Source organism: Xyrauchen texanus, chromosome 35, assembly GCF_025860055.1.
Source record: "Xyrauchen texanus isolate HMW12.3.18 chromosome 35, RBS_HiC_50CHRs, whole genome shotgun sequence".
NCBI classification, from domain to species: Eukaryota; Metazoa; Chordata; class Actinopteri; order Cypriniformes; family Catostomidae; genus Xyrauchen; species Xyrauchen texanus.
Window position 1 is genome coordinate 18,707,819 of NC_068310.1, and position 26,206 is coordinate 18,734,024.

Below are 26,206 nucleotides of genomic sequence, written 5' to 3' on the forward strand. Positions count from 1 at the left end.
ACACTTCCTAGCAACTGGGCCAAATTGGTTGCTTAGGAGACCTGGCTGGAGTCACTCAGCATGCCTTGGATTCAAACTCATGACTCCAGGGGTGGTAACCAGCGTCAATACTCGCTGAGCTACCCAGGCCCCTAAACATTTTTTAACAACCGGTAAAGGGAGGATTTAGAGTGAAATAATCTAATATATCTTAGTACAGCAACTGTTTTCAGCAAACGTGTGGAAAGATCACAGATTTTTTGGAGGGTTCTGAGATGAAAGACCCTGCAAATAGGTTTACAATTGCCTATGACTGAAAACAAGTGTAACGGTTAAATATCTGTGTTTATTTTTTAATAAAAAAGTATGTAGAACGTTTTGGATTATTACTGAGACTTTTTTTTCCTATGAACCTATTATAAGCATTGTTTTCTTTGATTTATTTTCCTCATCCTTGACTTTCATTCACCAGATGGCGCTGTTGCCTCAGAAATAGTCAGTGAAAAACTGCAGTGTTGCTGGTTTAATCTTCTTCACTCATTTTTAGGGATCCAAGCACAGAAGTTGCCCTTAAAGTGTCTGGCCAGCCAAAACCGTAAGTCCTAAAGACACCAAATTTGGAAGGATGGTTCCAAATCATCTACTGAGGTGCACAGACTCTTGGTGCTGCTATAATTTGCACTTTTACGTTTTCTTATATCTCTGCAACTGCAAAGGCTTGAATCAAAATGAGTATTTATTCTGATTCCTAAGTCAAGTGGAACATAATTTATATCTTCGATTTCATTGCCATCCATAAAATTCTTCCAGCATTTTGAGTTTTTAATTTATAAATTTTCGAAATCATCTAGAACTTTCGAAAATCATGATTCACACAAAATTTAGCAAGAATCATCTATGGACCCTCAAGACAAAAAGTTTTCAAATGAATTTTGTCAAATTGTACAGAAGATATAGGTTGAGAAGCGAATTGGACCATGACCAAAAATGTAATTGGTTTATACAGTATCTTCCTAACAATTTGACAAATTCAATTTCTTACGATAAATTTTGACATGAGTGTCTCCGATACATGCACACATCTCTATGTCAATAAAGGGGTACTGGCGCCTTATTGATGGTGCTGTGGGGATACGTACGCCCCCAAAAAGTTGGGAAACCCTGAAGTAGTGTATGTAGCACGGACATCATTTATGGGTGGGTCGGGTGGGACATGTCTCTACCAGTTTTGCCTTTCCAATATTGTCCACACCACTTCTTGTAATGGCTTTTATCAGATAAGTGTCAAATGCAGAAGGAACATCTCCACTTTTTGAACAGGAGTTCCCATTTTATTTGTGTGGGGCAATCCTACCCTGGAATCTTTTATTTTTAATAGTATGATGAGCGCTTGTCGCCACCGTTATCAGTGGCATTGAGTTACGGTGGCTGGTGACATTCTCTCGTGCATCCAGACATGCGCTCTATGCACTCTGCTGTTCCGCAGCTCACACTCCTTTCCAGTGAAATCGCAAAGCAAACTGCAAACAGATATGTCACTGCTCATGATGTACATCTACTAACGAACAGATGCAATCTTTGTTTATTAAAATGAAACTTTATATAAGGGTAAATTAGAAACCAGAACTCCTTGTACTAGAAGTGAAAACTTTATCATGAGACCAAGCTGTCTTTTTGAAAAAGACTTTGCAGATCCACTTGACTAACAAAATCCCAGTACTGACAGTTTTAGACATAAGGATGAGTTATTACATATTAATTATGTGAAATATTTATTAGAGCGCTCTCCCCACCACTTTATAAAACAGAGTGATGCCCAAGGTATGTAGTAATGAAATTACTTTGCCCTGACTGATCTTTTCTTTCAAATTTGCCAATTTGGTTGTGTCCTCCCTTTCTTCACCCTTTGTTTTTCTCCCCAAACTGCTGATGATGATCCATGCTTGCAGCTATATATTTTTTTTCTTGTCATTTCCATGTACTTGCTTGTTGGTGAAGTGTGGTCAAGTGCAGTAGAGTCATGAGCTGACTCACCTGTACAGGTTCTTATATTGGCCCAGGTCCTCCAGTTCGATGGCTTGGATCTGATTATTGTCCAGGTGGAGCTCATGAAGACTGTCAGGGAAGTCTGTTAGAAGAGCAATTCATGAATTGCAATTCATCATCAATTAAAAGTTACACCACATCAGCTCTTAGATCCTAACATTAAAATCATGCAAATTGTGATTTATTACTGAGGATGTTCCCAAAACCCATTCAAGTGATAAATTGCATAAAGGGTAATTAAATCAAGGACAAATCTAATGTTTTTATCCAACAGTACTACTTGAAAAATTATATGAGCCTATAATTTGACACTCACTCTTATTCTGTTAAGAGATGAAAATTCTTTCATCATTTACTCACCCCCTCATTTACCAAACCTGTTTAACCTTTTTTTTCTCCCACGGAATACAAACAAACCTTCAATTACCATTCATATCATAGCATTTTTTTTCTCTATACAATGAAAGTGAATGGTGGCTGAGGATGTCAGTCCAAACATTCTGCTTAACACACAAGGAGACATTAGAGAAAACCACTGCTTCAATCACCATTCACTTTCATTATATGGAAAAATATGCAATGAAAATGAATGGAAACTGAAACTGTTTCATTGTAGATATTAACTCATATTTGGGTTTGGAACAACATGAGGGTGAGTAAATTATTTCACTTTTTTTGACTGAACTAACCCTTAAATAAATTGTTGTCAAAATAAATCACCTTTAGGTATTCCAGTGAGTTTGGCCTCAGAGATGCGCAGGTAATTGAGTTTCAGGCCTTTAAAAGCACCAGGCTCAAAGCCACTGTTCTGAATGGGGTTTCCGCCCATCTCTGTAAGAAGCATTCAACATCAGACAGAATATCCCATCACAAAAACCAGCAGGCTCCATCTAAAAAAGGAAATGGTTTGGCCAAGCTGTAACCTCCATACCACATAATGGCGAGAGTGCATACAAACCAATGCAGTTCATGCTGCCCAGATCAGAGAACGTTCCCTCTGCAACCTTCTTAATACGATTCTCATGAATACGCAGCTCCACCAGGGACGGGGGCAGGTTCTTGGGTACCATTGTCAGGAGGTTCCGAGAAAAATAGAGCTTTTTTAAGTGTCGGAGTGGCATGAAGACTCGTGGGTGGACTTTGGAGATCTTGTTGTTGACTAGTGACAGGGCCTAAGAAGAGAAAGGGAAAGGTTACCATTTGAGCCTCAAAAAGGCATAATTAATAATAACTTGAGGATGAACATGAAATATGCTCATGAAACCAAGTGATTCACAAATGCTGTTTTAACTTAAAATCTCATTCTTTTTTCTTTTACAGGCCATGTCAAATATTGTGTTTGGTTAGGGACAGACTGTATAAATATTAGGGCTAAATATTGGGGATAAAATTAGTTCTAAGAAGGGAAATAAAACATTCAGTTTGGCACAGGCATGTGCTTCCAGAACTACAGGAGCATTCTTCTTCAGAGACTTGAACTATTTTAACATCCTGTCAGACTGTTTTGTACTGAGTGCCAAATGTAATGCGTCCTGCAAATGACTGCCCAATTTTTCAAGAGTTAGCCCAAACATGCTTTAAAAAACACTTTACAAATGTCACTTTTTCATATACATCTGGGGTTAAATAAAGATTGAAATGTTAAATATTTTTATAAGTTATATTATTATTATTATAAGTTAATATTATTCATGCAATTTTTTATCTTAAAATTGTTCAATGTTATTCCACGTTTTTATCTTAGTAAAATGGAAATCTTAAAATTTTAAAATGTAAATATTCAACCAAATACTGTATTATCAGTATAATGCACTAAACCAAATATTTAGCTAATGTGGAACTTCATGACAGCAGCAACCAATGGTGAAAAATGAACAACTGAAGTAAATCTATGTGACTGGCAGATATTAACCAACTGTATAAGAAGCCATCCAGAAATGTATATAAAGTTATACAATAGATTCTGTCCACTAATCTAACTGGACAAACAGAGTTCCAATATTGCGAACATTTAGAATAACAGCACAGCTACACTTCTTTGTTTCTATCACCCCACTTGTCTGTGTTTTCAGCATTCCAGCCAGCCTGTCTTAACTTTTTTTAAGCTCAGTTAACAGCATTTGTGGCACAATAGTGACTGCCACAAAAAAATTATAAAAAATAAATAAATCTTGTCCCTACAGTAAGGAACTTACAATGGAAGTGACGGGGCCAGGCCATATAGCCACAGGACAGTAACATTATATACATCTTTGTTGCTGTGACGACACAACCCCAGTAAACACAATACTCAGTATTATCACAATAAAATTATTGGTGCTGTTTTGGTGTCACAAGGGGGACCTACACAATATTAAAAAGGTGGTTTTAATGTCACTCGATTGCAAGTCACTTCTTTGGGGAATAGACATAACTTAATAGTGTTATAGCTTAATATAGGAAAACTGAGCAGATATTTTCAGCACATTTGATTTTACACTCACCCACTATAAGTTTTGTCATACATCTTCCTTTATTTTCCTAATTATTTATAGTTCCACCTTCACCTTCTCTAGTTCTCATTTCCTTGATCAGTATCTGTGTCTTACATAAAGGTTTGCAAGTCCTTTGAAGTCATTCTCATTCAGTTCTGTGATGCGGTTATTCTGTAGGTCCAGGAGTTTGGTATCTATGGGAATCCCCCTGGGGACTGCAGTCAATCCTAAAAAACAAGAAAAAATGTTTACACATAGTTTACAATAGAATATACATCTCTGTAAACAAATCCGGTGTGACCATTAGCTCGCCATCTGGTTTAGATTTCCTTTAACCTCTGGGAAAGGGCTTCCTCTGTGTAAAAATGACAGAAATACTAAATAGTAAATATAATGGAACATCTTAACCGTAACAGCCTGTAGGTTTGATATGAACTAAATATTGTGCCTAAAAGCTTTTTTGTTTATTGTGTATTCCAACATCGGTCAATTTCAATTCAGTGTCACATTCACATTTGTATCACATAGATGTATCTACTTTTTACTAGAGTGCACCTATGGGTAATTTGCCACCACTTTATACAAGCTATTTAAAATCAGTTGGTTTCTACTGACAACAAATGGATCTCACAAAATTATATAGAAATTATACCAGAACCACATCAAGAGCATAAATCCAACATTGTGTCTGTATTAGCGGTGCAGTGTCACAAATTCTAAATCAGGGCAATGATTCATGATGATTTCCAGCAGAGCCCAATAATGTATACTAGGTTGGGCTGGACCTCTATTCGCCTCCTGCCATTTATAACATTATTGAGGACCACAACAGCCAGACTTGCCACCTTGCTTCCCAGCAGATGTGAAGAGAAAATCACTGCAAAAGATATTTAATACATTAAAGGAATATTATGGGTTAAATACAACTGTGGCCTTCTGCTAATAACCACAGAAAATAAACTCTGGTTCCTTAGTTTGTAAGAAGAAAAAAAAGCATTCTGAAGGGTTTAAACGCAGAAATGTGAAGCTCATATTTTTGTTAAAGCATCTTCATACATTTTTGGTACAAAATGTATGATATTTGGGCTATAAAGTTGTCTAAATTGTCCTTTTGAGATGGAACTACTTTTATAGGTGAATAAACTTTTGTTATGCATTATCATTCATCAGTACCCTTACCGTTACTGGGTTCCCCTTCTGTCACTCACTCTACGTTGTGTCGATGTAGTGACACTAGGGGTCTCTCTTGAGAGCCTTGGTTACCTTTTATCTTTGAGAAAAGGCCAACGAGAATTGGTGAACAGAATTTGGATGCCCCTCCCCACACAACCGCTCAGCTCTGAAGAAAAAATCTGTCTGAACAGAAGCACGCTTCCCTACTTTTATATCTGTATGTCCAGGGGAGGGGCATGCAAATTCTGTTCGACAATTCTCATTGCCGTTTCTCAAAGATAACAGGTAACCGAGGCTCTCAAGGGAAACCCCTAGTGTCACTACATCGACACAGTGTCTTGTTCACTCCATCAGGTAACAAAGGTTATGACAGTAACCAAGACGTTTCTGTGCCTCATTCATGAAACACGAAAATAACTAATTTTGGAAAAGCTGTTTGGAAAACCTTTTAATTCTAAATTTACATTAGAATTGCTTTATGAAATTTGTTCTTGAATTTGTTCTGCTCGTGTTTCGTGAATGAGGCCAACTGAGTTTATAGGGTAAACATGGAATGGCATGAGATTATAAATAAGGGCTGTACGATTATGACAAAAACCTTAATTGTTGATTATTTCTCATGATATTGTAATCACGATTATTCATTTAGATTAATAGAATTTACATGAAATTCCTTTTTTTTAAAGGGGCAATTCATATTTTTATGTAATCTGCACCTCCAAAAACAAGCTTAGAACTTTGTTAATTAATTATCATTGTTGTATCATTTATTATAATGGGAGCATTTTAGTTTTGTTGCACCATTACTGATTACAGGCTTATGTGCTCAACAACCATGACTGCGACTGGGATTGGTTACAATGCTCAACCACTGAAAAAAAATGTAAACACAATTTTAATTCAATGGGAGTAGATCTAAATGGAATGCTGTAATTGACTTATTTTAAGATTAGTTAATTGCAGCAGCCATAATTGTAATCTTGATTATTTTTTTCAATTAATTGTGCTACCCTAATAAGAAATAAGAATACATTTAAATAAATTTGCACACACAAGGTAATGTAAGATGTAATTCTGTCAAACCAGTCTCATGCCAACACAAGTAATGTTTCAGGCTACATCCACACTAATACATTTTCATTGGAACACGCATTGATTTTGCTACATTTATGCCTTTCATTAAAAATGGAATGTCTTTTTTCTTGAACGGAAACTACGATTTCGAAAACGCTCTTTAGCCCCACATACTCTGGAAAACAAAGATGATGTTAGGAAACTGAAAGCAGAGTGGCCTAAGTGTGTCTTGATGTGTTATGATGCTGATTAGATTTAGTGTGATAGTTGCATGCTTATGTTTATTTGCAGTACCGAAACATGCCTGCCAAACTTTCATTGTACAACTATATTACCGCTTACACGTTTTCTGTTCGTTTCTCAAACTGAGAAATGAGTCAAAATAATTTTCTGTGGTACTTGTGCTGTAATAACTTAAAATATTCCTTTAAATTATTATTTTAAAATTCTAATATAGATATATATCTATAAATTAGGCTTTAGTCATTTATGAAGTTCTGGGTGCTTGCGTGTTTGTATCAAGAAGCTCTACAATGTCGGCACTGGTAAAACATCTAATATAATATAATGAAATATTTGTTTCTTGCAAAATAATAATAATAATCGACAGAATACATGTCTATTTTTGAATGGTTTTCAGTTGGGAAAGATGCTTTTTGGTCCAGATGGTGTAGATACAACATCTATACACTAACAAGACCGTGCTAACTGCCCAAACTTTGATCTCTTGGTTTCTACAATAAAGGATATCTTCAAGATACTGGGAGCCACACCTTCCATTGATGAAGAGATATTATTTTAATAGTTTTTTAAGTTAAATATGTTTTTCCTGTTTTCCATATATAATTGATTTTCTTCCATGCCATTTGCCCACCCACAACTGAAACCAACAAGTGCTCATGAAATTAAGCCAAAAATAATTTACAAGCCAAAGTCAAACCCCCAGAGCAAACACGAGCTGCCACCAGCCGTCCAGCACATTTCAGTCCCCCAACCAAAGCTTTATACAACATGAGCATATTTTACAATGAAGGAAGCACATAAAAAATATATACATGACTATAAACATCTGTTATGAATCAGCATTCACCATCAATTCAATTATAGCCTACATGACAGAAAAGCTGCCAGATGCTGAGGAAAGAACAGCACAACAGACTGATCAATGTATTATAAGAAAATAGAATGAACCGCCTGAAGCAAAAGCTGTATTTTTCAGTTTTATATCAAATCCACAACAATAAACAAAAATGCAATGACATTTACAAAAATAAAAAAACACTTGCTAAACATATCCTCTATGACAAAAACACATGCCATAAGGATACACACACACAAACTAGTGTGCATACGCAAACACAGTAAGACACGCACTAACTAAAATGGTACATGAATACAGATACATCTATTAAAAATCATAAACTCCAATTTGCTGAGCTCTTGTTGACTTCAGTCAGTTTAATGCTTGTAAAGTTTCAACGAGGATCATAATTTGGGCGAACTTAGCTGAAAAGAATGAGAGCGAGTGTGTATGTTTGTCCATAAGTATGACTATATGAGTATGCAAACACGCATGTTGGTTTGTTTGTTTTGTGTTCATAGAATTCTTGCTCATGTTTGTCTATTCACAGTTTGTGTATTTAGGTTGGAGAACCGAGTGATCTCTTTAAGCAGCCTTGGCTTGAATGTGTGAGAATTGCTATCACGAGGAGAGGGTGACTGGCTTACATCAACAAATAAGTTCAGTAGTTTTTAAGTAGTTTCAAAATTGTATACTTTTACTTTTACTTGAGTACATTTTAAGTGCTGTAACAGTACTTTTACTACACATTTTCCCACCGTCTGTGTTCGCTACTTCCCTGTCCTGATTTTATTTTTATCTATCAACATGATTGGCTAGGGAGAGTCTTGTGACTCCCGTCAAATCAAATCATACGTAAAAGACGTAAAAAAAAAAACGTAAAGAATGGCAGCTGTAGATCAGCACCAATGGTGGAGAATGCCTCAAATACAGTTCATCACCTGAACATAACCGGCAGCACCTGAAAGGGATTTTCGCAGTGAAAAAGGTAAATTGCTTGATCGTGTCATTTGAGTTTAACTTGCTCAAGCCAGATATCAGCATTAATCCTGTCTCTAATTTGAAGAAATACATCAAGGTAAATTTCATATTTCTGCTCACTAGATTCTGTGTGTCTATAATGTAGCCTGTAATTTCACTATCTATCACTGAGATTATTGGACTTCTGTGAGAGTTTAATGCAGTGTTATCAATAGGGCTGGGCAGTAAAATGATCTAGATGTTTTTCGGAAAAAAGAGAGATGTCCTCGATCAAACTTTTGAGTGGTTTTCTATATTTAGCCTATGCGCTTCATCTAGAAAAAGGGTGTTGATTACATCAATCACTATAGCAAGACAACCACTGGTTAATTGAACTAGATGAAATATAATAGATTGACCTTTTATTTCCTGATGTCTGTAGCTGCACGCTGTTTGATTGACAGGCGGCTAATATTTGAGCGCTAATGCGCTTTTTAATACACTTTATAATTCTGCCAATGCCCGTCTTGATTAGGCATTAATGTAAACGCAGTCGTTTATGTCTAAAGTGAATTTAAACAGTGGGACAAAAAGCGTATTTGCATCAAAATGTCAGACTTGAAGTATACATGTAACCGAATTGAGCACTGTCTAGTAGGCTATGTCATATAAAGGCTATTAATCAAACAAAAGGGAAATGAGAAAACCACTCACTACTTTTGATTAGACTTGATTAGCTTTAAAAGGATTAATGTATTTAATGTTAAATAGTTATACGGCCCCGTGCAAAAAAGGCACCATCTTTTGGATGAGATGTTAAACCGAGGTCCTGACTCTCTGTGGTCATTAAAAATCCCAAATACCCCCCATTGGCCCCTATCTACCATGGCATCGTATCAATCTCCATCCCTGTATTGGCTACATAACTATACTCTCTCCTCTCCACCAATAGCTGCCGTCGCATCATCCAGGTGGATGCTGCACACTGGTGGTGGTTGAGGAGATTCCCCCTATACTATGTAAAGCGCTTTTAGTGCCTAGAAAAGCACTATATAAATGCAAGGAATTATTATTATTATTATTATTATGTAATTGAATAAAACGGTGACATTTTTAATAATAATATTTTTATAATATTTTAAAAATATTGTTAGTTTTTTAATAATACTGACCCCTGATGTAGAGAGTGTGTTAATTGGTATAATAAATTACCAGGAAAGTAGAGATGATAATATAATTTATAATTATGCTTAGCCTTTATAAATGTAGAAAAGTATCAACATTTGCAGAGCAATACTTCAGCAGAAAATTCCACCAGACAAAAAATTTCAGAAAATTGTGCATCATGCATTAGAATGAGAACACAATTATTTATTGGCTTAAAATATACAATAACTAAATTATTGTTGAACCTTGTATCTCAAAAGGAGGATAATGTGGACCCCATGTGCTTCTTAAAGAAATAATTCACTCAAAAATGAAAATTTTCTTATCACTTACACACCCTCATGCCATCTGTCTAAGACTTTCTTTCTTCAGAAGAACATAAATTAAGAGTTTTAGAAGAATATTTCAGCTCTGTAGGTCCATTCAATGTAAGTGAAGGGGTGCCAAAATGTTGATGCTCCAAAAAGCACATAAAAGCAGCATAAAATACATACAACTCCAGTGGTTTAATCCATGACTTCAGAATTTATATGACAGGTGTGGGTGAGAAACAGATCAATATTTAAGTAAATTTTTGCTAGAAATTCTTCTCTCTGCCCAGTAGGTGGCGCTATACATGAAGAATGTGAATCACCAAAAACACTAGAAGAAAGTCAAAGTTAAAGTGGAGGTTGACTGACCAGGGAGGAGAATTAATAGTAAAAAAGGAATTATATATTGATCTGTTTCTCACCACATCTATCATATCGCTTCTGAAGACATGGATTAAACCACTGGAGGCACATGGATTAGACTATTTTTATGTGGATTCATGTGATTTGTGGAGCTTCGATATTTTAGCACCGATTCACTTTTATTGTATGGACCAAACGAGCTGAGATGTTCTTCTAAAAATCTTAATTTGTGTTCTGCAGAAGAAAAAAGTCATACACATCCAGGATGGCATGAGAGTGAGTAAATTATGAGAGAATTTCCATTATTTGGGTGAATAATTAATTTTTAAGCGTGATGTATCCCCTGTACCAAACAACTTTTCCCATGCCTGCTCTACCTCCTCTTTTGTGCAGGACATGATGAGCCAAGTGATCCTGCTTATTTTGCATTATTTTGCATTGTTTCCATTGTTTGAATTTGTTTTATGCACAATAATAATGCTCTGTTGGCATTAAGGGAAATTTAGATTAAGGGAAAACTACTCTTACTTGAGTAGTTTTTAGGACAGCTACAGTCAGGTCCATAAATATTGGGACATCGACACAATTCTAATCTTTTTGGCTCTATACACCACCACAATGGATTTGAAATGAAACAAAAAAGATGTGCTTTAACTGCAGACTTTCAGCTTTAATTTGAGGGTATTTACTTTTAATACTTGGTTGCAAATCCTTTGCAGTCAATTACAGCCTGAAGTCTGGAACGCATAGACATCACCAGACGCTGGGTTTCATCCCTGGTGATGCTCTGCCAGGCCTCTACTGCAACTGTCTTCAGTTCCTGCTTGTTCTTGGGGCAGTTTCCCTTCAGTTTTGTCTTCAGCAAGTGAAATGCATGCTCAATCGGATTCAGGTCAGGTGATTGACTTGGCCATTGCATAACATTCCACTTCTTTCCCTTAAAAAACTCATTGGTTGCTTTCGCAGTATGCTTCGGGTCATTGTCCATCTGTACTGTGAAGTGCCGTCCAATGAGTTCTGAAGCATTTGGCTGAATATGAGCAGATAATATTGCCCGAAACACTTCAGAATTCATCCTGCTGCTTTTGTCAGCATTCACATCATCAATAAATACAAGAGAACCAGTTCCATTGGCAGCCATACATGCCCACGCCATGACACTACCACCACCATGCTTTACTGATGAGGTGGTATGCTTTGGATCATGAGCAGTTCCTTTCCTTCTCCATACTCTTCTCTTCCCATCACTCTGGTACAAGTTGATCTTTGTCTCATCTGTCCATAGGATGTTGTTCCAGAACTGTGAAGGCTTTTTTAGATGTTGTTTGGCAAACTCTAATCTGGCCTTCCTGTTTTTGAGGCTCACCAATGTTTTACATCTTGTGGTGAACCCTCTGTATTCACTCTGGTGAAGTCTTCTCTTGATTGTTGACTTTGACACACATACACCTACCTCCTGGAGAGTGTTCTTGATCTGGCCAACTGTTGTGAAGGGTGTTTTCTTTACCAGGGAAAGAATTCCTTGGTCATCCACCACAGTTGTTTTCCGTGGTCTTCCGGGTCTTTTGGTGTTGCTGAGCTCACCGGTGCATTCTTTCTTTTTAAGAATGTTCCAAACAGTTGATTTGGCCACACCTAATGTTTTTGCTATCTCTCTGATGGGTTTGTTTTGATTTTTCAGCCTAATGATGGCTTGCTTCACTGATAGTGACAGCTCTTTGGATCTCATATTGAGAGTTGACAGCAACAGATTCCAAATGCAAATAGCACACTTGAAATGAACTCTGGACCTTTTATCTGCTCCTTGTAAATGGGATAATGAGGGAATAACACACACCTGGCCATGGAACAGCTGAGCAGCCAATTGTCCCATTACTTTTGGTCCTTTAAAAAGTGGGAGGCACATATACAAACTGTTGTAATTCCTACACCGTTCACCTGATTTGGATGTAAATACCCTCAAATTAAAGCTGAAAGTCTGCAGTTAAAGCACATCTTGTTTGTTTCATTTTAAATCCATTGTGGTGGTGTATAGAGCCAAAAAGATTAGAATTGTGTCGATGTCCCAATATTTATGGACCTGACTGTATATTTACTCTTCTCACACTACAGTTTTTGAGGAAGTAACAGTACTTCTACTTGAGTATGATTTTTCAGTACTCTTTCCACCCCTGGTTAACAGTAAAATTTCCTTTTGATAGACCTTTTTCACACTCCGGGTTTTGGAACGTTTGCATGGTAAACTTCAACAGCGGTGAATGGGAGATCACAGCAAATATTATTTTCACCATTTGCTCCAAGGCCAAATGAAAGAGTCCACCATTTTGTTTGAATGACTTTCCAGAAGAGGAAAAAAATAGAAAGCAGTGTATTTAGACAGTCAAATGAGAGAACATGACAAATTTACTGTCACTCTCTCAGGAGCTGTCATAGAAACCCCCTCGCAGCTGTGGTAATTCATTATATAAAACTAATTCCAGGTTATAAAAAAAAATCATTATATATCCTATGTCTGACATAACCTTGTCTTCTCTCTGCCATTTTGAAATAAGCAAATACTTCCAAATCCACATCCTAATCTTCATGTGCCCTCAAGGGATCAAGATTTAGCTGAGCTCGCCCCTGCTGGTACAGTATATTCCGTAGCAACAAAATTCTGGGTGTGAAAAGCATCTTTCTATGTTGACGACCATTCAAAAGTATCCATGTATTAATGAAAAAATATGTTTTTTTTGCATGCAACATAAAAATTACAAATGTTTCATTATGTTATTGTAGATATTTTGCCTTCTAAATGCCTTAAAATGGACCACACATGTGATATTCTAGCATGAGATGACATAATTTACCTGTGGCTTACTGTGGAGTAATGAGTCACATCATATTTAGGAATGGTTTAGATGATTGGGCATGTGCAGGGCTGGACTGGTAATCTGGCATACCGGGCATTTTCCTGGTGGGCTGACGCTCTTTTGGGCCGCTCAGGGACGGACTGGCCATTGGGAGAACCGAGCGGGCCGCTGGGTCATCCGTGAAATATGCCGAATGGTCCACGATAAGCTCAAATGAGCCAGCGCGTTATGCAGAATGGACCACAGAATGACGCCGTGATATGCAGAAAAGGACAGCGAACACCCCCCCCGCTCAACAAATTTCGGATCAACTTCAGTTTTGGGCCAGTTGCCATGTAAAATCAGAATTCTCTTCCCAGTCCAGCCTTGGGCATGTGCCAAACAAGCTACTGTCCTTTAGATCAGTGATTCTCAACCTTTTTGACTCCAAAGCCCCCAATTGTAGAAGGCCCCCATGTAAGTTATTAGATTATTTATATTATAAGATATTTCCTTAAGACTTGTTATTCCAGAAATGTCTAGAACTGTATATTCTTCATATAAAGCAAGCTGTTGAAGGGAGTTATTCAATCTTTTGCAATTTCAAGTTGAATTATAATATTAATATAAAAATTATAATAATCAATCATATTTTAAATAATTTTAAGAGATCTTGAGGCCCCCCAGGTAGTGTGCTGAGGCCCCCTAGTGGGTCCAGACCCCCTGGTTGTGAACCACTGCTTTAGATGACAGTGCAGGGGCAGCCGTGGCATAGGCGACATAGGCGGTTGCCTAGAGCGTAAAACGACAGGGAAGCTGTCACGATTTGGGGAGTCAGGAGAAGGCAGACGGTAGATGCGGATCCAAACGCGGTTTTTATTAATGAATGTACACATAAGAAACAAAAGGTAAACACAAAGAAAAGTCCACGATGGGAAAACTGGAAACTAAAACACAACAAAACAGATTTAAACACGATGAAACAAAACTCAGAACTCGGGTAGTGAACACGGACCAGGCTTGACAACATCCAAGAAACGAACATCCATGAAGGGGAAAGGGAACCTCGGACGAACACGAAATCAACATCATTCACAAACAACGACCGACAGAGACTGAACAAACAGACAGGGTTAAATACATGAACAAGGGAAAAAGGGGCCAATGAACAAACAGAACTCAAACAAGGTAACAAGGTGATGAACAGAAACCAATGGCAAATTAACGAGGGCAGGTGAGAACACGAACGCTAACAAGAAAACTATGGAAGTACAAGGGTGACAAAAGTGAAAAACTAAGGAATTACAAAAGTGACAAAAATGACAAACAAAGGGCAACAGTGAAACAAGACAAGGTAATAGAAGAAACTACAAAGGACTACAAAAACCAAAACAGGAAACAGGAACTAAACTAAGCTTCAACATAAAAGCACAAAACAAAAGACAACAGTGAACATGACAGAGGCATTTGAGAATTAAATGTTTTGGTTCAGAAGTGTGCCCTCTCATTATGACTGTGTGCTTATCTACCCCTGTGTTATGTGCAATGTGCCACCAACATCCTTTTAGTATTGATAAATGGATAGGGTACATTCTCTTTTTCTCAGATATGTCCTCTTTTTCTGAGCAAAGAGTCAGTCTGGGATTTCAAAATTTGCCCAAAATGTTATGTATTTGGCTTTGTCTTCATATTGATGTACTCACACATTCTGTGTATTTGATTCTTTGCATACGTTTTGACGTGTTTACATGTCCTTCTGTAATTATTCTGGCTGAGAGCAACCTCACCAACCTTACATTTTTTGCACCTTCTCTCTATTTAATCTAATATGACTGATAAATTAGACTGATGGAAATTTTACTAATTGTTCTATCAGATATTTGTAGTGAAACCTCTGTATGTGACTTGTAAAGCTGGCACATGCGTGTCAATGGCAAAAAAAATTAAAACAAATCTGAAAATACTACTCGTTCTAAATGTGACAAGCACAAAACGTCAGCCAAAGGAGCATTTGTCATTAAAATTTGATTTTCAGGGAACTAACTGGGCAGCTCAGGAGGACTGAAAGTGTAAAGTGTAGTATAAAAATATTTTTTGATTGGCATTTTATTTTATGCCCATTATTATATGTATTGAATACATGTCATTGATATCTTTGCCACAAAGAACTGTGCATGCAGTTTTGAAACCACATAATCACAAATGATTTACTTTACATTATATGTAATATAATATTGATAATAAGATTTCATTTAGTTGAATTTGAGGGAAGAAAAAACAGATGGACAGTCCAAGAACTTACATTCCAAGTGAATAGATAAAATAAATAAAATAAAATCAAAGATTGGTTAACAGCAGTAATACATTTAGTTAAAGATAAAAGTGAACTCTAACAGATAGCCATCTCAAGGTTTTATGAACTGAATCATGTCCACTTCATATCTCTCAATCTCACATTCTCTATCAAATGCACTTCTATAGCTCACACATGTTTTGCTTTAAAACACCCTGTATGTCACTAAAACAACACATAACTGTTTACAGAGTTCAACAGGAAATTACAAAGACGTTTTACATAGTTTTCCATCAAATGCCTTGTTTTCTCTGCCCATTTTGAGTAAATCTTTATGAAATTATTTCTCGCTTTCTCAAACACACTCTTTACCATTCTACATTCCAGTGAACTCAGTATTCACCTCTCCATTCACATTCTATTCATCTGTCGCTTTAATTATTCCTTCTCTAAGTGACTCATTCCTCAACAGACAGACACACACACACACACACACACACACACACACACGACACACACACACATTGATACTTACCTAGATCTGAGCATTGCACCACTTTGAGCTGACACTGGCAACCAAAGGGGCATAAGGGCACATCTGGTGGCAGTTCCTCCATAGCTGAACCCTCCTCATCTCTCATCATTACTGTTGTCAGATCTCCCCCATCACTGTCCATGCCAAAGTCCCAGAATCCTCTCTGCTCGAAGGGCAGAGCCAGTGAAGGAGCATTCAGGCTGAAGACACTGCACAGCAGCAGGATAGAGTGGTAGGAAAACATCACTGAGATACAGTAAACATAGACCTACAGGGTGAGGAGAAAGAGAAAGAGTGAGAGAGAATTAGGAAAGTGCTGCAAAACATAACTCACAATAAAACAAGAGACGGTGGGGCGAATTCAACTAAACAATTGGGAAAATTTATGGGCAGAATTTCAGCACTAAAAAACAGCATTTGGAGAGGGTGTCTAAATCCACAGCCACGGTGATTCTGTTGATCTCAGGTAATCAAGAGGAGGAGATTGTGTTTTACTTAATCAGGTCCCTATATGCACCTCTTGAACTGGGTCACCACTGGTTGGTAAAACACAATCCCCACATTAATTGGGAAGATGGCTCTATCCTTTCTTGGAGTGTTTTTTGTCATAAGGAGTGTTTGGGATCGGTCTTCAGTCTCTGTTTCTTCTTCTGTTCTTCAGGACGGCTGATAGATCTGACTGGTGTTCCTGTTGAGTACCATGATCTCAGGAGGGTGTTCAGTATGGCATCTCTCCCTCCACTTCACCCCTATGACTGTGCCATTGACAACCTGCATGGTGCTTCTCCATCTTGGGTGTAATAGTTCTCCATATCAGCCCCTGAGTAAGCCATGGAGAAGTACATTAATAGAGTACCTGCCAGTCATCTGTCCCGTCTCTGGCAGGTGCGGGGTTCTTCTTTGTGGAGAAGAAGGATGGTTCACTGCATCCCTACATTGATTATTGGAGGCTGAATGACATCACTGTTAAGAATAGGTATCATTTACCTCTGATGACTTCTGCCTTCGAGTTGTTGCAGGGAGCGACTGCCTTTATAAAGTTAGACCTCCGCAACGGCAACCATTTGGTGTATATTAGAGGGGTGATGCCTTTGAGTACCTGGCGATGCCTTTTGGGCTCACCAAATCTCAGGCTCTGCTTAATGACGTGCTGCGTGATATGGTGAATCGGTTTGCGTTTGTGTATCTGGATGATGTACTGATCATTTCCCAGTCTCTCCAGATACGCATCGAGCATGTCCACTGGGCCCTGCAGAGGTTACAAGAGAACCAGCTTTTCATCAAGGCAGAGAAGTGTCCATTTCATGCAAAATCAGTTCCGTTCCTAGGGTTTGTCATTTCCGCAGGGGGAATCTGTGTGGATTCATCCAAAAAGGGCCAACCCAGGAATCTAGCAAGGCTCTGCAGAGATTCCTGGGGTTTGCCAACTTTTATTGGCATATCATTAAGAATTATAGTCAGGTTGCTGCTCCTCTGATGGGTCTCACTTCCACCAAGGTTAAATTTAATTGGTCATCGCAGGCTCAAGCGGCTTTTGATAACTTGAAATCCCTGCTATCATCTGCTCCGGTTCTTACTATTCCTGATCCGGCTTTGCCATTTGTGGTGGAGGTGGACTTGTCAGAGATTGGGGTAGGGGCGTTTCTATAATAGCATTCCCCCAGGGATAGAAGTACTCACCTTTATGCCTTTTTCTCCCATCGTTTGTCGCTGGTGGAACAAAACTACGACATCGGTAACAGGGAGCTGTTGGAAGTGAAGATAGCCTTGGAGGAGTGGCGTCACTGGTTGAAGGGAGCTAAGGAGCCATTTGTGGTCTGGACTGACATAAAAACCTTGAGTATATTTGCTCTGCTGAGAGGCCGAACTCTCAGCTGGCTCGCTGGACACTCTTCTTTGGACATCTCGCTGGACATCATCTTTATCATCTCATACCAACCTGACTCCAAGAACTGTAAGCGTACTTTTCTAAAAAACTTCATTTGAGTTCAGTAGATGAAAGAAGATAATTCACATCTGGGACTGCATAAGCAGGGACATTTTTAGGCATAGGTTATGTAGGGTACCACCAGACTCCACAACCATAGGTAGTAGGGAGTGCCAATGACCCTGGCCCTGGACATACGACTGAGTAAATGACTAGAGAATTTTAATTTTTGGGTGAACTATTCTTTTATGTTCAGCAAACAACAGTGATGTGTTTATGATGATTACATCAGAGGAACAGTGGTAAGGTTGATGTTTGAGGTTTTACTACAAGGATATTGCAACAAGTATATATATATATATATCATATCATATAAATATATATAAAAATATATTTGTGTGTGTGTGCATTGTTTAGCACTATCTATCTATCTATCTATCTATCTATCTATCTATCTATCTATCTATCTATCTATCTGTCTGTCTGTCTGTCTGTCTGTCTGTCTGCATGCCTACATGCCTGCCTGTCTACCTGCCTACTACTACTGGGCTAAATAATATACTTTTAATATCATCCAGTGATGATAAGATACTGTAGTATCTTTGCAATTTAAGAAAGAAAGAAACTAAAGAGACAACTGGTGCGTCTGTGTCTGTAGGACAGACCTGGTCAGACGGTGTGTGGTGGTGAAATAAAAACTTAAACTGGCCTTCTTAAAACAAGCCATTCATTAGACAGGAAGGAGGTAGGAGGGTGATATTTCTGACAGTCCCTGTGTTTGTGTGTGTGTGTGTGTGTGTGTGTGTGTGTGTGTGTGTGTGTGTGTGTGTGTGTGTGTGTGTGTGTCTGTCTGTCTGTCTAGATGGGTGGGGAGCCACTACTTATGTCATTTCTGAATGGGCTCCAGATGAATCTGGTGATGTCATAACTAAGGCTATGAGATGTGGTTAAGGATCTGGAGACTGCCAAACCCACAGGGGGACCTTACTGATACCTTCAACATGGTTCTGTAATGAAACCCCAAACCCAACTCAGCCACATACATCCACCAACCCACCACCTGTCAGCTCCTGGCTTAACCTTGGCCCTAAAGTTCAACCTGATCTAACCAAGACCTAAAATTAAAGCCAACACTTGTCCTATACCCAAGAAAACTAAATCCAAGCTGAACCCTGAACTCTGACATTGAATCATGCACAACATCACATGATACCTCAAACTATTTCTCATGGCAAAAACTAAAATAACTCTAAAACATATTTTTTATTTGTTTATTCTCACCTCTGTCACTATTGGCTTGCTTACTTTGGGGTTTGTAAGGCATTGTTCTCTGTAAAGCTGCTTTGGAACAATATGTATTTTGAAATAATCAAATAAATCGAAAGTTTGAAATTAAAATGGATAAATGTGTTTGTAACATCCAGATGGACAACAAAAGACCCAGTACATCTAATATCCTTCTTAGTTGAATGTCTACACAAGAGGTCTTCATGTGACTCTACCATGAGTTGCCGCATTGTTACAGCATTGTAATCCATGTGTTACTATACTGTGCGGTACATGTGTGGATGAGCAAGAGAAGCCAGATGGTTACAATATGTCAGCTTGAGATGCCTCTTGACATTTCCTTTTGGAGGAACTTCAGTGATGTTTCCTAAGAGAGAAGCATGTAATGCATTCTATGTCTTCTCCATTACTGTCCCATTACTCTTTACTGTTGCATTCAAATATGTGTCTTCAACAACACCACAACATGAGTCAGTATTTGAAGATGGTGCTGAATTCATGAAATATGATTTATAAGACAACATGCAGAGGCTGTATTCAGTGGTGGAAAGAGTACTGAAAAATCATACTCAAGTAGAAGTTATTCTACTTATATAAATGTAGTGTGAGTAGAGTAAAGGTAGCTGTCCTAAAAACTACTCAAGTGAGAGTAAAAGAGTAGCTCATTTAAAAGTACTCATGAGTAGTGAGTAGTGAGTACTGAGTTGAAAAACGTATGCCCCAAAATAATGAACACTGTATGCCAAATTAAAAATACATCACTTATCTATGATAAACACTACATAAATCTGATTCCAAAAAATTAAAAGGGAGACATGAAAACAGAAATGAAATGATTAAAAAGTTATTTTCAACACACTGATCACCAGTTTAAATCATAATAAATGAAACAATTACATTTAATTACATTCGCCAGACCATCTCTCCATCCATCCTACCTGCACTCACACACATAATCAACACATTTCTACTTACAGGCACTTTTCCCATTACATTTAAGTAGGCTCGAGTAACCCCGCTGCTGAAGACACCTGCACTTGACCCAACACAAATAGAACACTACAGAGCAGTCTCTCTCATCCCATTCATGGCAAAAACACTTGAAAGTGCAGTTTTCAATCAAAAACTGCCTCACAGTTCTCACAGAACATACTGCTGGATGAAAATCAGTCAGGCTTCAAAAGTGGACACTCCACTGAGACTGCCCTCTTGTCTGACACTGAGTCTCTGAGATGGGCGAAAGCTGAATCCACATCATCCGTCCTGATTCTTATGGACCCATCTGCAGCCTTTGACACAGTCAACCATCAGATTCTGCTCTCCACCTTCTCCTTGCTGGGTATTACAAAAACTGTGCTTGACTGGTTTAACTCCTATCTCTCAGGTAGGTCCTTCAAGGTAGCTGGGAGAGGTGAGGTATCCAAGCCACATCAACTACATACTGGGATACCTCAGGGATCAGTGCTTGGGCCAATTCTCTTCTCTATTACACAACATCACTGGGACCCATCATTCAGGCACATGGTTTCTCATACCACTGCTACGCCGATGACGCACAACTCTACTTGTCTTTGCAGCCCAACAACACCACCGTGACTGCTCAAATCTCTGCCTGCCTGGCAGACATCTCTGCCTGCATGAAGGAACACCACCTACAACTCAATCCAGCCAAAACCGAACTCCTGGTCTTTCCAGCCAACCCTGCCGTTGTACACAACCTCACCGTGCAGCTGGGTTCGACTACAGTAACGCCATCAAAAATCAGAAATCAGAAATCTAGGGGTAACCAATGATAACAAACAACATTTCACAGACCACATCACAAAGACCACAAGATCATGTAGATTTACACTCTACAATATCAGGAAGATAAGACCCTTCCTATCTGAGTGGTGTTGGCGTAGTGGCTAAAGCACAGGGCTGTTAATCAGAAGGTTGCAGGTTCTAACCCCACGGCCACCACCATTGTGTCCTTGAGCAAGGCACTTAACTCCAGGTTGCTCCGGGGGGATTGTCCCTGTAATAAGTGCTCTGTAAGTCGCTTTGGATAAAAGCGTCTGCCAAATGCATAAATGTAAATGTAAAATGTAAAATCTGAACATGCCACACAACTGCTTGTTCAGACACTTGTCATAACTAGACTGAACTACTGAAACTCTCTCATTGCAGGCCTCCCTGCATGTGCAATTAGACCTCTGCAAATGATCCAGAATGCAGCAGCATATCTGGTCTTTAATGAACCAAAGAGATCACGTTACACCACTCCTTGTCTCTCTTCACTGGCTACTGGTTGATGCACGTATCAAATTCTAGGCTCTGATGGTGGCATACAGAAAAGTTACTGGGTCTGCTCCAACATACCTAAAATCATTTCTGCAGAGCTACACACCCACTAGAAGCCTGTGGTCGGCAAAGGAACGTCACCTTGTTGTACCAACACAAAGAGGCACCAAAACACTTTGTCGGACTTTCAGCTTCATCATACCACGTTGGTGGAATGACCTTCCCAACTACATCCGTGAAGCAGACTCACTCTCTGTCTTCAAAAAATTTCTTAAAACGCATCTTTTCCAAGAGCACTTAACTAGTCACTAACAAAAAACAAAACAAAAACAAAATTATTTGCACTTGTATATGTTTTGAATACTATTCTGATGCTAGTGAAACTCTGTAATATGGCGCTTTTGTTCCACTGTCTCTGTAAGATGATTCGCTTATGTTTTCCTCTTTTGTAAGTCGCTTTGGATAAAAGTGTCTGCCAAATGAATAAATGTAAATGTAAAATCAGTTTATGTGTAGGGTCTAAATTCCCCTTAATGCTGACAGAGTGTTATTGGTGTGCATAAAACATGTTCAAACAATGCAAAGAATGCAAAAAAATGCTAAATAAGCAGGATCACTTGGCTCATTATGTCCTGCACAGAAGAGGAGGTAGAGCAGGCATGGGAAAAGTTGTTTGGTACAGGGGCTACATCATGCTTAAAAAGGAAGGATTCACCAAAATATGAACATTCTCTCATAATTTACTCACCCTCATGCCATCCTGGAGGTGTTTAATTAATTAAGATTTTTAGAAGAACATCTCAGCTCGTTTGGTCCATACAATGAAAGTGAATTGGTGCTAAAACATCGAAGCTCCACAAATCACATGAATCCACATAAAATAGTCTAATCCATGTGCCTCCAGTGGTTTAATCCATGTCTTCAGAAGCGATATGATAGATGTGGTGAGAAACAGATCAATATTTAATTATTTTTTTTACAATTAATTCTCCTCCCTGCTCAGTAAACCTCCACTTTAACTTTCACTTTCTTCTTGTGTTTTTGGTGATTCACATTCTTCATGTATATCACCTACTGGGCAGAGAGAAGAATTTCTAGCAAAAATTTACTTAAATATTGAACTTTTTCTCACCTACACCTGTCATATCAATTCTGAAGTCATGGATTAAACCACTGGAGTTATATGTCATACTTTTATGCTACCGTTATGTGCTTTTTGGAGCGTAACAATTCAGGTACCCCTTCACTTACATGGAATGGACCTACAGAGCTGAAATATTCTTCTAAAGATCTTAATTTGTGTTCTGAAGAAAGAAAGTCTTAGACAGATGGCATGAGGGTGTGTAAGTGATAAGAGAATTTTCATTTTTGAGTGAATTATTTCTTTAAGTAGCACATGGGGGCCACATTATCCTCCTTTTGAGATACAAGGTTCAACAATAATTTAGTTCTTGTATATTTTAAGCCAATAAATAATTGTGTTCTCATTCTAATGCATGATGCACAATTTTCTGAAATTTTTGACTGGTGAAATGCTGATACCTTTCTATATTTATAAAGGCTAAGCATAATTATAAATAATTTTATCATCTCTACTTTCCTGGTAATTTTTTATATAAATTAACACACTCTCTACATCAGGGGTCAGTATTATTAAAAAATGAACAATATTTAAAAAAATCTCACTGTTTTTTTCTATTACTTTAATCCTTTTTAAGCTAATCAAGTCTTTCGGCCAAAAGTAGTGAGTGGTTTTCTCATTTCCTTGTTATTGTTGTTTGATTTATAGCCTTTATATGACATAGCCTACTAGACAGTGCTCAATTCGGTTACATGTATACTAGGGGTGCACCGATGTATCGGCCAAACATCGGTATCGGACGATTTTCACCTTGTTGACTGACATCGGCCTATCGGCAAATACGATGTCCTTCACCGATGGCAGTTACCGATGTTTATCTGTTTATATGTCTTGGTTATTTGCGGATGACTTGGACCACTGTTGCCTACCCAGCTGCAGTTTCGGAGAAGATCCAACAGGTGGTACTATAATTTAACCCAAAGCCACTGGCTGGACACTGACGTAAGAGGGCAACGGAAGCCGTGCGCACGTGTGGTTTGTTTTCAAATAAGTGCAAGAACATGTTGGTGGTGATTTTACTGTCTGGTCTGTGATTTAGTCTAGTTTAATATGATTTAGCTGTATAGCAGGTGAATATCAGGCTAAAAAGGCTCTTGAAAAAGTCATTTTTTATTTGTTATTTGTTATTTGAAAGAAGGTTTCATAAATTTGTGTGATTGAATTTGTGCTCAAAGATAGTGTGATGCATTTTTTATAATGAAGATTTCTTTGTTTCACTGGAACAAAAGGGGGATTAAATAACAGCAAAAACAAAATAAACAAACTGTATCACATCGGCCATCGGCCAAATTGTTATTTTAAACATCGGTATCGGTATCGGCCCAGAATCACACAATCGGTGCTTCCCTAATGTATACTTCAAGTCTGACATTTTGATGCAAATACGCTTTTTGTCCCACTAGTTAAGTTCACTTTAGACATAAACGACTGTGTTTACATTAATGCCTCATCAAGACGGGCATTGGCGGAATTATAAAGTGTTTTTGATCATTTAGGTGCGAAGCTGCATTAGCACTCAAACATTAGCCGCCTGTCAATCAAACAGCGCACAGCTACAGACATCAGGAAATACAAAAGTAAATGTATTATATTTCATCTAGATCAACCAACCAGTGGTGCACTTGCTATCGCAATTGATGTAATGAACACCCGTGTTCTAGATGTACAACATAGGCTAAATATACAAAACTACTCAAAAGTTTGATCGAGGACATCTCTATTTCTTCCGAGGCGAATAGGTTGACTTTCACATTCCCAAATATTTCCCAAATCCTCATCACTGTCTGAGGATGAAGTCTCCATTACCCTGGTAATCCTGCTTGGCATGAAAACAGATCCGCTCAGAAATTCAGCCGACCTGGGACATGTGTCGCACGCATTGAGAGGAGATAACGCCCGCTCCATTGTTGTCATGCTCAATAATTGTGGCAATCGGAGTCCACCCTGGCGATTTATGTATGCCACTACTGTTGTGTTGTCCGACCGAATCAGAATGTGTTGATTCACAATGTTGGAATGAAAAGCTCTCAAAGCTAAAAGACAGCCAGTAGCTCTAGGTGGTTGATGTGACACACCCGTTTCGCACCTGTCCAGGTGCCGAAAGTCAGGCGTCCATCGCACACCGCGCCACAACCTGTGTTGGATGCATGTGTGGTCACCACTTTTCTTGTGAAAATTTGACCAAGCATAACAGCCTATTGGTAGAAGGCCAGCGCTGTTCATGGTGCTAGAGCAGCCAGACAGTGGCGAATTACCCCAATGTGCATGTGCCCAAGGCTCCAGGCGCAATGTGGAACATGTCGTTTGAGGTTGTACTGGAAAGGTCTCAAGTGTAACAGATCTAACGGTATGACGGCGGATGCTACCGCCATAAAACCCAGCATTCACTGAAATGACTTCAGTGGCAATGTCTTCCCCAGTTTCAGAACTGAGACAGACATCAAAGAATTGTCTGTACAGGCTCGTTCATGAGGTGCACGCACATGATCACAGAGTCGATAAGAACTCCTAAAAAGGAGATTTGCTGAAAAGTGTGCTTTTCAAACAGTTGACATTAAGACCCAGATTTTTGAGATGGCAAAGCAGCATCTATGTTCGCTCAGTAGTGCCTCTTACTGGGCTAGTAATAACCAATTGTAAAAGGTAATTCAAAGCACGCACACTGGTAATTGTCAGTGGGCAAGCACCGCATTGATACATTTCATGGACGTGCGGAAAACCAGAGACAGACCAAAAGAAAGAACTTTGAATTGATTCACAGTTCCTCAAAAGCGAATCTCAAAAAACCACCTGTGACGCGGTGCAATTGGTACATGAAAGCACACGTCCTTCGGATCTATTGGGTTGGCAGAGCTGGATTTCCATTCCAAGGCAGTAATATGGCAGAGGTTAGCTGCTACTGCCTTAAGTAGCTTTTTCCATCGGTGTGGTCTACTTCAATGAGGACAGCAGCACCTCCGACCTGAATGCGCAAAGAGTAAGGCACACACTAGGTCTTTGTGAGCTCCGCATAGACCTCAGGGAAGAATGGTTCGCTCCTCCGGACTGAGGTCTGTTGACGACGGCCGGTTTTCCAAAACTATTCATCCAGGCAAGACGTTTTTGGAGGGGAACACACAAGACCGAGATCTTCAACTGCTCTTGTGAGGAGTGAAGAAGTTCCTTGTCCGTGGTGTGTGCACGTTCTTCACTCTCGCTGGGGGAAGAGGAGACAACATCCTCCATGAACCACTTGCCTGATGCTGCAAGTGACACAGCATAATCCCCATTGTCAGAGCCAC

General features: G+C 38.8%; 1 protein-coding gene across 1 annotated transcript in view; it reads right to left on the bottom strand.

Moving 5' to 3' along the window:
- Positions 1-26,206, bottom strand: part of LOC127629269 (biglycan-like) — a 35,267-nt gene that overhangs the window by 1,979 nt on the left and 7,082 nt on the right. Inside the window, exons 2-6 of the mRNA XM_052106425.1 lie at positions 16,288-16,555; positions 4,614-4,726; positions 2,984-3,197; positions 2,746-2,856; positions 2,014-2,107 (exon numbers count right to left, since the gene is read on the bottom strand). Of these exons, the coding sequence (XP_051962385.1) occupies positions 2,014-2,107; positions 2,746-2,856; positions 2,984-3,197; positions 4,614-4,726; positions 16,288-16,531 (776 nt within the window). The 5' untranslated portion in view covers positions 16,532-16,555. The remainder of the gene's footprint in view (positions 1-2,013; positions 2,108-2,745; positions 2,857-2,983; positions 3,198-4,613; positions 4,727-16,287; positions 16,556-26,206) is intronic.